The sequence below is a fragment of the Oreochromis niloticus genome, linkage group LG23 (genome assembly GCF_001858045.2).
Source record: "Oreochromis niloticus isolate F11D_XX linkage group LG23, O_niloticus_UMD_NMBU, whole genome shotgun sequence".
NCBI classification, from domain to species: domain Eukaryota; kingdom Metazoa; phylum Chordata; class Actinopteri; order Cichliformes; family Cichlidae; genus Oreochromis; species Oreochromis niloticus.
In genome coordinates, this window is record NC_031986.2 from 39,656,025 (window position 1) to 39,668,679 (window position 12,655).

Sequence of the window (12,655 nt, forward strand, 5' to 3'; positions counted from 1 at the left end):
ACTGTGTGAGAGCTGAGCAGCGAAAGGAAATCAAATGAGGAGCCGGCTCTCGCTCAATGGGAGTCGACTCTTCTGATTCACTACAAAGCACTCTCTAAGCACGGCTCTTAGAGCTGATGCTTTTGCGCATGACACATTATCGAACGTCACGTTGTGTGTCATGGATACTGTTGACGTTGATGTCGATCTGAGACAGCAAGACCGAGACAGCGAGATCAAGACCACGTAAAAGTGGCATCCAACTCTAAAATCTAGTGTAGTATATTAATCTTTTTATGTCATTAGGAAAACATACAATGTTGGGCTAAAAAAATGTTTCAAAGAATTCAAATAAAGAAAGTGTTTATGTCCCCTAAAGACTACTTCAGTATATTCCTTTAAAGTTTGGAGATGGAATGGAAACTACAAGCGTTTTCCTAATTCATGTGACCCTAACCGTTGACCTATGACCTTGAAGCATTACATACAGAAATGGTGTATTTTACTATCTTTACCCGTATGATTGGAGCAGAATTGGCTAAAATATTTGGCTTCTAAAAGCTACAAAGGTTGAATAATGAAGGTCAAAGTCAAATGCTTAGCCAACTACTGTACTCATAATCCCCCCTTCCCCCCAAGGCCTATTATATTGTTGGGAAGTTTGAAGACGATCCATAAAAAATTGTGGGTAATATAAAGTTTTGACTGATATTCACGTTGGGTGTTACCATGACCAAATTTTCACCAAACTTAAATCAGCTTGAGCTGTTATTGGTATCTACCATCACAAAAAAACTGAAAATGATATCATGAAAACTGTGGATGCTACACTGTTAACAAACAGACGAACAAACAAACTGAACCAATTAGGGGAGAATGATCAGTCAAATCAACAACATAAATAGAATGAAGAATAAATTGGCCAGCTCAGCAGAAAACAGCTAAAGTGGATGATGACAAAATTATTTCCATGGTCAAGAAAAACAACTTCACTGCATCTAACCAAATCATAACCACTCTCAAGGACGTACGCATATCATTGTCTAGGTCTACAATCAACAGATGTCTGCAGGAATAGAGGTGATTTACAACACTAAGAACAGGAAGGCCATATTACTCTTTTAGAAAGAATTCTAAAGGTTTGTCACTGCTGATGAAAGCAGCAGGATGAATTTTGAAGCGTACAAGGTTGTATTCTCTGCTCAGATTCAGCCAAATGATTCTGTCAAAATAAAAAGAAGCCAAGAGTTTCTCATGGTAAATAAAGTAATCAGTAATCACTGAGTCAGTAATCTAGTCTCATGATGCACTGAGTTTTTCTTCTTCCGTCACCTCTTACTCTTACCATGTGTTTAAATACCTCTCTGCATTTAATCATTGCTTATTATTCATCTCTGGCTCTTTTCCATAGCGTGTCTTGGTCCTGTTTTCGTCCCCTGACCCCAGGCCGTCACAGCAGTTGGCTGCCCTTTCCTGAGCCTAGTTTGGCTGGGTTTCTTCCTGTTAAAAGGGAGTTTTTCTTTCCCACTGTGACCAAAGTGCTTGCTCATAAGGTGGGTTATATGAGTGTTGGGGTTTTCCGTTTTCTTTGTGATTTGCCGCTATATAAAAAAAACTGAATTGAATCTCATATTAAACCAAGCACTTTGCAACCTGTTCTAATGTAGCCTTCCTCTTATTTTGTATACATTTTTTCCATTTGTTATTTATTCTTGTTGTCTATTTATATTTTAAACCTGGGGCCTGTTCTTCGTACCTCGCTAAGTAAGTTAGCCGGATTTGAATGTTGACGATTTCGCGTGATCTTGGATCGTTCGGTTCTCCGAAGCTCATCTGGGACTTGCTGTCATAGCAACAGATCCGTAAGAGTAAGCCTGCTCGGGAGCAGGTTTACTTTATGTAAACAGGATTAGATCGCGGCCACTCAGGTATGTCCGCTGCAGTTATATGAAAGCAAGAGCGACATTTCTCCACTGTTTTACCATAAATAAATATTATCAATGTAACTAAAGATAATGCAGCATTTGATTCTTTTATTGATTGCATACAGATACATACAGGTCATTTCCGAAAAAAAGGGAAATGTACTATTAACCATTCTATTACATGTAGTAGATCATGTCAGATGTAATTCATATTTTAGAGTAGTAATAGTAAATTACTACGTGCAATCAAGATGAGAGACCACGGCTATAAAAGCGAAGGTGGATTTGGGAAGTCTGTCGCAGCCATGTCCTGTCCGTTTGTACGCGAGCAAGGAAGGTGCAAGATTGATAAGGAGAGTTTACAGAATTTAGCGGATATTGCGGGATAGACAGGATCCTTTAGCTCAGCGCGACGGTGTGCTCATAGAGAGATATCGATTCTCCCGTGAGGGTATTATTTACTTTCTTCCTCCCCCTTTCTCTCTCTCTCTCTCTCCCTCTATACATACATATATATACATATATATATATATACATATATATATATATATATATATATATATATATACTTACTGTACTGTATATACTTACTCCCGACTTACTGTGCATGCTTCAGTCACCCCTTGCATGGGAACAGGTAAAAGTGATGGAGTGTTATTCAAACTACACACATAAAAACCCACAATGTCAATAAATGTCACAGTACAAAAAGGGGTGTGACGAGGGGGTGCAGGACCACCACCTGTCTTTATTTGCTCTGCCCTTTTCTTGGTTGCTGTTATAAACAAACAGATTATTCCAGGGTCTCTTGTCATAGACTAAAAGCAATATAAGTGATAAATATTACCATTCTGTAGAATATTCTTATATTTCACTTTTACTTTTTCCCATGTTCTAGTGGGTCCTGTTGTGGCTCTAATGTGAAAGAGGATATGATGTAATATAATATACTGTGGTATAATATAATATCACATGATATAATGTAATATCACGGATCACTTACGAGTTTAATTTGTCAGCAACTTTCTGCCAGCCCTCTCTCCTTGCTTTTGCAGCCTTTGCAGTGTTCCCCTGCGTTTTAATTAAACTCTGAAACTCCTGCTATCCCTCAATCAAGAGTTCTTGCTCTGCTGCCGTGAGATACTGCGCGCGCTCCTTCGACATCTTCGCCGACCAATCACAGGGTTGCCGATCAATGTTTCTACTATCGATGCGTAGCCCCTTTTAAGCCACCCAGTGATCTCAGATTACTTCAGCCAGCTATACTAATCGTCAACAACAGGTGCGTTCGGACAACCGGATTAGCGAGCTCACGGTTAGCGCGATGATTTGATCTTGGATGTGTCATTTGATCTTGGATGTAGTAAGCGAGGTACGAAGAACATCCCCCTGCACGCTTACTTTCTGCCAGAGGGCTGGCAGAAAGTTGCTGACAAATTACACTCGTAAGTGATCCATGATATTACATTATATCATGTGATATTATATTATACCACATTATATTATATTACACCATATCCTCTTCCACATTAGAGCCACAACAGGACCCACTAGAACATGGGAACAAGTAAAAGTGAAATATAGGAATATTCTACAGTATGGTAATATTTATCACTTATATTGCTTTTAGTCTATGACCCTGGAATAATCTGTTTGTTTGTTCATAACAGCAACCCAGAAAAGGGCAGAGCACATAAAGACAGGTGGTGGTCCTGCACCCCCTCGTCACACCCCTTTACGTACTGTGCCATTTATTGACATTGTGGGTTTTTATGTGTGTAGTTCGACATAACACTCCATCACTTTTACCTGTTCCCATGCAAGGGGTGACTGAAGCATGCACAGTAAGTTGGGAGATATATATATATATCGATCGAGAGAGAGAGAGAGAGAGAGAGAGAGAGAGAGAGAGAGACAGACAGAAGAGTAAATAATACCCTCACGGGAGAATCAATATCTCTCTATGAGCAAACTGTCGCGCTGAGCTAAAGGATCCCGTCTATCCCGCAATCTACGCTGAATTCTGTAAACCCTCCTTATCAATCTTGCACCTTCCGCAATGGGTTGCTCGCGTACAAACAGACAGGACATGGCTGCAACAGACTTCCCAACTCCACCTTCGCTTTTGTAGCGTGGTCTCTGATCTTGATTGCACGTAGTAATTTACTATTACTACTCTAAAATATGAATTACATCTGGAATGATCAAATACATGTAATAGAATGATTAATAATACATTTTCCTTTTTTTCTGAAATGACCTGTATGTATCTGTATGAAAGCAATAAAGCATCAAATACTGCATTATCTTTAGTTGCATTGATAATATTTATTTATGGTAAAACAGTGGCGAAATATCGCTGTTGCTTTCATATAACTGCAGCGGACATACCTGAGTGGCCGCGATCTAATCCTGTTTACATAAAGTAAACCTGCTCCCGAGCAGGCTTACTTTTACGGCTCTGTTGCTATGACAGCAAGTCCCAGATGAGCTTCGGAGAACCGAACGATCCAAGATCACGCCAAATCGTCAACATTCAAATCCGGCTAACTTACTTAGCGAGGTACGAAGAACAGGCCCCAGGCCCCTGGTGTTGAGCACTCACAATTTTGTTGTACATGGACAATCATAGTAAAGGGCTAAACTGTTCTATTGTAGAGTATGCCTTTCACTTACTAAATGCAAAACTATATGCAGAAGAACCCACATTTAAGCAGTAACTGAAGCTGCTGGCAGAATCTCTAAGGGGAGGAATCCCAGCATTTAGTGAAGTCCATGGGTTCTATTCTTCTTATCCAAGTGGGGGGTTTTTTTGTTGTTTTTTTAATATTTTAAGATTTAAAGCAGTCTAATTTTGAGCCTCTGAAAATAGGGGTTGTGTAAAAACATGCCTATTATTTATTAAAACAGTTAATGAAATACTTTTGATAAATTCCTCGAGTTAAAGCTGAAAGTCTGCACATTAACATTTTTAAATATTTGAGTATTGTATTTGCAGCAAAAACACAGAAGCTGTCTTTCCCCAACAAATTACGGAGCTAACTGCATACTTTAAAAGCAGTAGCAAAAATTTCCCTTCAGGGACAATTAAAGTATCTTTCATCTCAAACATGGCCAGGGTTTTAAAAATGTTTCTGTATGTAATACTAACTCCAGAGTTAAAAATACAGGATGAAAACTGATTTACGTGTTTGGTTTCAGACAAGGAGGACTTTTGGCTTCCTCTCAGCAAATTAGCATCTAATATGATTATCCCAGAAACCACGCTAGGTCTGAGCACAGGCAGCCAACTTGTGCACATCTTTTGTTTGCAAAACACAACCTTCAGAACAAAACTGGCTTAAAGGAGGGAAGGAAGCTAAAACTGGTTGCTTCAGAAAACTGAGGGGCTACACTAAGGTCCAGCATAAGTCAATAAATGACTATAACGCAATGCTAGGTTAGTAGGGCAAGATGAAAAAACAGCTGGATATTAAAACAGGCCCCCCTAATTGAGCACAGTGGTAGCATGCATTTAAAAGGTGATGCGGTCATAAAGACAAGTAAAACAAAGTACAGCGAAAGCGTAAAATAATAGTGCCTTTGTGCAGGAAGGACAAAGAAAAAAGAAAAAAGAAATGACAATGCAAAAAAATTTATCGACCACCTTTATTTACCGACAGAGGTCTCCAATAGCAGGGCTAGAATTCACACATTTGTAGAGAACTTCTGTTGTTCCACACAATGGACAACTGTATTTCTTTCAGAGCAATTATGCAGTGGTGCCACTGTGGAAGCTACAGGGCAAGTCAACAGTGGAGGAAAATATCAGCACAGAACAGACTGCAGAAACAAACTGAAGCTGGGCTGAGTTTACATCTGTAAAAGGATACCAGAGTGGAGTGTGTAAACAGTTGGAGAGGGTCAAATCTCAACTGTGTAAAAACACTTCCTCCCCTTATCGCTCTAAAGTAAAAAGAAAGGCATTAATTGACTCGCACATGGCCAGTGATCAAAGATGAAATGGGCAAGGAGGAAGATACATTAGACCGAGGTTTGCACTTCAAATAACAAGTAACGAGAAAATGTGAAATATCTTTGAGCTGCTAATAAATTCACCTGACCAATGTTTCACGATCAGCGCAAATTTAAGAGTTATCACCAGCGTGCTCCTCCAAAATGTCCTAATGTTACTCCTTCAAAACATCTTCAGTACAAAAAGAACCTTAAATTCAGATTTAGGCGCCATTTCATCAATGCATTCAAAGATAGGTAGCACCTTTTGATCAAAGATCAAGATGCATCCTATTTGCACCATGTGAAATACAGTCTCTGAAAGAATCTATGAAAATAGTTACGATTTACAGGCTGAAGATCATACAAGAATAGACCTCCTGTACAAAATATAAAACAATATCCCAGTGCTAAAGAAAAAAAAAAAATCCATAAATCTCAATGACTGAAGCTGTAACGTCATCTGAAATACCTGGTGTGGCAGAGCTTATGAGCTTGGGTTGGAGCTCCACAGTGCCTAGTTTAAAGCGAGAAAGCAATGGCACACACCACACTAAAGATACTCTTTCAAAATGCATATTTTCAAGCAGCAATTACAAAAATTTATCAATGGACAATGCATAACCTCTGAAAAAAATACTGTATGAAAACATCCCTGCTACTTTGTTTCCAAGTACAAAACCTCTACCAATAAGTTGCTCCAGAGTAGCAAGAAGTCCTTTTATTTTTTTGTTTTTTTTTGTTAATTTCTGTTTTTTTTTTCCATCTTCGTTTTGTTTTTATTGGGTAAAACTCAGTCCTCACATTGAGTGTCATAGTAAATGACAGTCTTCTCCATTGGTTCACTCTGCTGAAGGATCCAGGAACATGCAAGCCTCGTAGTGGAGGTGCTCAGGAGGCTCCTGTAGGCCTGAGGATTAGCAACCATGGCTTAAGCCAGGGCTGGGAAGGCCTCTGGGTCGTCCACGTTTGGCACAGACGTAGATGACTGTTAGAAAAGGTGGACAATAAGTACAAGTTAGAAAAGATGAGACTAATTAATGGAAATGGTCCACTGCAATAATACAGAAATAAATTGACTGCCATCAGTCGTAAAATGATTTAACAGCAGAGGCCAATCTGCTTTTCAAATGAAGGGCTGTACCACTTCTAAAAAAAGGACGTTCTAAATGACAAAAAGAGCAAATATCAGAATCCCTGGTAATTTAAACATTTCGTGTTGTGCATCCCAAACTTCCTGTGCAGAAACCTGGTTGTTGCTGATATAACAGCAACTAAACTGTGCTTAATGTCCCTTACCTTGTCAGACCTTCCACCACGCATTGGCCTGGTGGCTTCGCCGCGGCCACGGCCACCTCCACCTCCACCTCCACCTCCACGGCCACCACGTGGTCCACCACGTCCACGGCCTGGACGGCCCAGGTCTCCAAAGTTGATCTCCAGCTGTGACGTAATGTCATTGGCTGGCTTCCTGCAGTGGTGCTCATCATCTCCCTAAATTACAAAAAACAGGGGTTAAAAATTAAGTTTTATTGTTTTGGCATATCTGCAACATCAATTTTCTGCTAGCATGCATGATTGGAGTTCATATACTCGGAGTACATGCAACTGTAGAAATTTTACCTTCGGCTCCTCAACCTCAGGGTCAATCAGATCACCTTTCTTATCCTGCAGTGGACAGGTACAAAGACGCACGCCAACATTAACACACTGATCAAAATAATGTGCTTCCACCAACAAATGCAAATCTCTTAATAAGATAATACAGTTAATATAAAAACATCCTGTTGAGTCCTGTTAAAAAGTTATGAATCACACCTATAATTTCAAATCCAGTTTAAGTGACATGTTCGGCACATTGACTGAAAATGCTATGATGGAGTAGTGCCTTAGAAAATGAATGCTGACTTACTGCCTAATACAATTTTGCACAACACTCCGATTCACTTTAAGGCATATTGCAAAAATAAAACTTGCATCATTGTCTGATAAGTACAACTACTTCCTGTTCTTGATGTTGAAGTTTTGACTTTGAAGTGCAGCCATGAAAACCTTTTTCCTGGCTAAGCTGCTGTCTCACCTATTTTGGAAGTGTCAATATACTGCTTTGGAAGAAAAATCTAACCTTTATTGAGTACTGGATACCTGTTAAAATGTAGCAATAAATAATTTCTCCAACAGAGCAAACCTTTTGTTTTTACTCACTTCTGCCTTGGACTTGTGGAGCACAAATCCTTTGTTCCAATCAGCTCCCTCGTTGGGCTTGCGGATGTTGAATTCTACCTTGGCGCGGTCCTTGTCCTGCATGGCCTTCCATTCATCCAGAGTCATCTCCTTGGGGCCTTCTTCCTTCACTTCTTCAACCTCATTCTCCCTTCAACATGAACACACCCAGATAAGCGTTAGAATTAATATCACTGTCTTTCAGTTAACTGATTTAGTATGGATGTGGGAGTGTGGCTACAAAATGCACATCAAAAGTTGTGAATCTTTTCACAGTAAAAAGTGAGGTGTCCTTGAGGAACACAGCAAGGTGAAAAAAACTTACTTGTTCTCAGAGTCGGCAGCTGGATGCTCCTCTCCTTCAGGGTTTTCTTCAGTGACGTTTGATTGGTCAAGCTCACTGCAAGGAGGGGGCAGGGAAGCCATGAAAATGAGAATTGCTCTGCATGCATCAATTTTAGTAAGCTTTACCCAGAACAGCATGTGTCACCTAAGAATGGCATACTAATAGATCATTCAATGTATCACTTGCAGACGAGAGAGTTCTCGCTATCAAAGCGTAAAGGTGTTATTTAACTATCACAGAAGTTTCTTCTGTTCCTAAAGAAAGAACTTACTTCAGTTCATCCTTAACGGTGCCCCAGTTGTGAGATCCACTTCCACCACGCTTCTCTTCTCCTTTCAAACTACTGAAACAATATCTGGATTAGCCAGGATCATAACATGATCACTGCATCACAACTCACACAAAGGTCTTAAGACCAGATGCATTAAGGGTATTTCAATGAAGCGATATATAAGAACTAGGAGAGGAAAAGAAAAAAAAAAAATATTACTTACGATTTGTCACTGCCGCTGTGCCGATCAAATTCACGTTTTCCTCGGGAATCAAAGCCATCGCTGCGACCCATGCCGCGACCCCTGCCTCCGCGGCCTCCCCTACCGCCACCGCGTCCCCTCATTGGCCTGTCGCTGACGGGCCTAAAGAAATTAATGCAGAACAACAGTTACAATCACAGTCTAGCCAAGGTACAGGGTTCCTTAGCCAATGGGGAAAACATTTTTTATTGTCCAGTTGGGGGCAGTAAAAACAAGTTTTCACCATTACAACATAACACTCACTTTTATCTCCGGTTTTGGTTTCTACAAACTCCTGAGGGAGTCCTGAACAGCTAACTGTGTCTACTGCTTGGTGCTAAGTTTTTTGTTTACTTGGGTTTTTTTGTCGTTTTTCTTTTCCTGCTGCCTGCTGTAAACAAAAACTGAGAATATGAGAGTGAATCAATCAGCTGAACAATGACCTAAAGCTCCCTGTAAGACTCCATACAACTGATTGGTACTGCATATACAATTGATTTTTTTTAAAGGTTTATAAAAATCCTGATAATAGCTACTTAAAAGTTGATCTGCAGATGATTTTTTTTTCCTACATAGATTTTTGTGACAATAAGATATATGTGCTTGCTGCAGTTTGGGCAAGACTACAGTCTCTTATCATTTTAAGAAACGCCTAAACAGTTGTAGTCCCACCCAATAATGACAACTATTTTGTGAAAGCAGAAGACACCCTGTTGGAAAGTAGTCTGCTCAGAAAATAAACTCACTTCTCCACTGAAAATTCACCACCCTCAGGTTTCTCGCCAGAGTCGCCAGCAGGCCTCTCGAAGCGACGAGGTGGCCGCCTCTCCGCTGGCCGTCTGTCTGTTGCGGGGCGTCCTTCTCCCTGGCCGCCCTGGGGTCTGGACCCCTCACCCTCCGGCTTCCGGCCCATTCTCCTCATTCCAGCACCTAGGATTGACCACAACAGGAGGATCAGATGACCATTAGCAGTGAAAGTGACAGATTGGGACCAAATTCTGAGTGTGCTAAAAGACAAAGAAGAGGTGTTTGTTGTGTTTAAGTGGAGCAAATAATTCCAATTAACATGCAAAGGAAGTTGACCTACTTTTGTTTTCTAACCTGGAAAGCCATCTGATAACTTAATCACTCATTACTCCTTCCTTTCACAGGCCAGCCATGTGAATTAACACCTACACAGTGTTTAACCCTCTATGGCACAGCTAACTGCCACTGACCCAGTGTGACACAACACCACCCACCCATTGCTTAACTCACCAGCTACCAAAATAGACATCCACCACTACACAGGAGCAGCTGGTTGCACCATAGTCAGCGCACCTGTCTCATCTTCTCTCTTGCAAATAGATATGAGCCTACTTGGCAGCCTGAAGTGAAGATAATGGCAAACTAACCTCCTGGAACTAGGTCAAATCCTGATGCTGAAAAATTTAAGACAAAAAAGTTGTAAAACAAAAATATATTGAATGACTTGTTAACTACACATGATGTTATATATGATTAATTAATTATATATGATTAATTAAATATCTGGGGGAAAATGGAAACTGGAGATATAAGCGCTGTGAATGTACGTCGACCGCGTGCATCGCGGCTGCATTATGCGCCAATGGGAAGTGGCGGTTTAAGAGCCTGTGCTTTAACACGCCCCACACTACAACCACGAGGTTCATCCGCGCGAGAGCAGTGCAGGCTCCGAGGTCCAATCCACCTGCCGATCCGCCACGAGTGTACACATGTTCTCATTTTACGTTACTTCAATCATTGCACGTGCTAAACTTCCTTCTTAAAGCGTCTGACATTAATATATAGAAAGATATATTTCTTTCTTCTTTTTTTTTTTAAATCATTAATTGCTCCCTAAAAACTGCTTTCTGGATCAGCTCAGCAACAAGTGGGGATCTGTGGAAGCCTATCGTGGCAAGTGTAAATGTATAAACCCGGAGATACACCCCCGGCCGGTCAGGCTTTCAGGTTCTACCCGCTCAACAAGGCCCACTGGAGGGGGGAGGGCAAGCCAAAACAAGTCGGACAGCAAATTTTTTAAGCCCAACGGATCCCACTGCAGAACACGTTTGTCTAAATGTCATTGTTCGGGTAAACGACAGCCAGCAGGGGCACACAGCAGCCATGTGGACCGCATGTCACGGGGAGGGTAGCTTATGAACCATTGCTAGCTAGTAATCAAGCAGCTTAGCCTGTTAGCTCAATTTTAAGCATCTGCTTTAACTGCGCGAGACATGAAACGTGAAAATTATATTTTACCATCTTTCTTGAGCGGGACGGCCTGGGTCTCCTCCTTCTTATCAGCCAAGGGGGCCTTTCTCTCTTTCTGAGACTCCTTTTTGGGCTGCTTGGCAGCCTGGGCTGCAGTCTTGGCGGCACCAGGGGCAGAAGCCTCCTTCTTCTTCTTTACTTCGGCTTGCTTCAGCAGCTCAAACGGATCCGACTCGTCGTCAAATAACTGGTCGAACCGATTGGTTATGGCACAGCCAAAACCTTCTTGCATTTGTCCGGGCATGATGGCGCCCCTTCAGCAGGATTTTCCTCCGATTCTACGAGGCTTGGTGCGAGCACTTCGCTAGGTGAAGCCACAAGATGGCTGGGAAAGGACCGTCTTCTCTTCCGGCGCGATAGACATCCGGGACCTCTGGGTTGGCGCGGCTGGGGTGTGTAGTTTCTTTGGACGAGGAAAGCATTGTACTGAGTTACTGATAGGCAATTGAGGAAACTCGTTTACCCACAATGCAAGAGGGGCTAATGTTGCTATCCGATGTAGTCTGTAAAATAAAGCGTGAGTGCCCTCATTTACACTGCGTGCTCTTGTTTTGACTTTTCAGAAATGTCCCCAGTCCTCGAAATTGTCTTGAAAAGCACTGCAGACTGGTTTTTACACTAATGAGGGCCCAAATATTTGGTCAGGTTTATTATATATTGTCTCACACATCTCGAAGGGAAACAGCAGGTGCTCCTGCTAATAGAGGCACTATAGTTGTGATGGAAAACAAAAGGAAGTGGTTAAAGATTTAACTTAGATTGTTAAAGTTTTAGTTTACGGTAAAGTGACTATATAGAGTGTAGGTATGTTGGTACAGCTCAGAACAAGCATTCACATGACATCGGGGCCTAGCCCCCATTTAAAGCTGGCAAGTAGCCTACTGCAAGTATAAACAACACTTCACATTTGTATTTAGAGATAGCTTTATCAGCACTGCCTCATGTAGGTGAGGAAACCTGCAAACAGTGCTATACAAAAATGCATTGTGGTGGTTTAAGATTGTAACACAAGGCTACATTTAAAAAGTATTTTTCTCCTTCCTGATCACTTATTATTTGCATATTTTTCACACTTGCATGTTTCAGATCATCAAAAAAATAATAATATTACACAAACATAACACAAGTGAATATAGAAATCAGTTTTAAATGGTGTTTTAATGTATTAGTCGAAGAAAGCTATGCAAATAAACCTGGTCCTGTGTGAAAAGGTAATTACCCCCTGAACCTAATAACTGGTTGTGCCACCCTTTGCAGCAAGAACCAAAATCAAGCACTTGTGATAACTGGCAATGAGTGTTTCAGATCGCTGTGGAGGACATGTGGCCCAACCCTCTTTGCAGAATTGTTTCGATTCAGTCACATCGGAGGGTTTTCAGGCATAAATGGCCTGACCTTAT

The 12,655-nt window shown here is 41.1% G+C and overlaps 1 protein-coding gene across 6 annotated transcripts; it reads right to left on the reverse strand.

Annotated features, from left to right (window-relative positions):
• Window positions 1–5,534: 5,534 nt before the first annotated feature.
• Window positions 5,535–11,622, reverse strand: serbp1a (SERPINE1 mRNA binding protein 1a). 6 transcript variants are annotated; one of them, XM_019351787.2, is made up of 10 exons: window positions 11,244–11,622; window positions 10,373–10,399; window positions 9,725–9,908; window positions 8,961–9,101; window positions 8,738–8,806; window positions 8,446–8,520; window positions 8,103–8,274; window positions 7,521–7,565; window positions 7,197–7,391; window positions 5,535–6,885 (listed from the first exon to the last, which is right to left on the reverse strand). In XM_019351787.2, the coding sequence occupies exons 1-10, from the start codon at window positions 11,497–11,499 to the stop codon at window positions 6,829–6,831; spliced, it is 1,221 nt and encodes a 406-aa protein (XP_019207332.1). In that variant the 5' UTR covers window positions 11,500–11,622; the 3' UTR covers window positions 5,535–6,828. The 6 variants fall into 6 exon arrangements, with proteins under 6 accessions (XP_019207332.1, XP_019207330.1, XP_019207331.1 ...); XM_019351785.2 differs by having other exon boundaries at window positions 8,738–8,809; XM_019351786.2 differs by having other exon boundaries at window positions 8,103–8,271; window positions 8,738–8,809; window positions 11,244–11,619.
• Window positions 11,623–12,655: the final 1,033 nt, after the last annotated feature.

Excerpts from the sequence above, each read along its gene's own strand:
- serbp1a (XM_019351785.2), bottom strand. The coding sequence starts at position 11,499 with ATGCCCGGACAAATGCAAGAAGGTTTTGGCTGTGCCATAACCAATCGG. Across the intron at positions 10,400-11,243 it reads CGTCCCGCTCAAGAAAGATG|CATCAGGATTTGACCTAGTT; the intron begins GTAAAATATAAT and ends TAAATTTTTCAG. Across the intron at positions 7,392-7,520 it reads CTGAGGTTGAGGAGCCGAAG|GGAGATGATGAGCACCACTG; the intron begins GTAAAATTTCTA and ends TTTGTAATTTAG.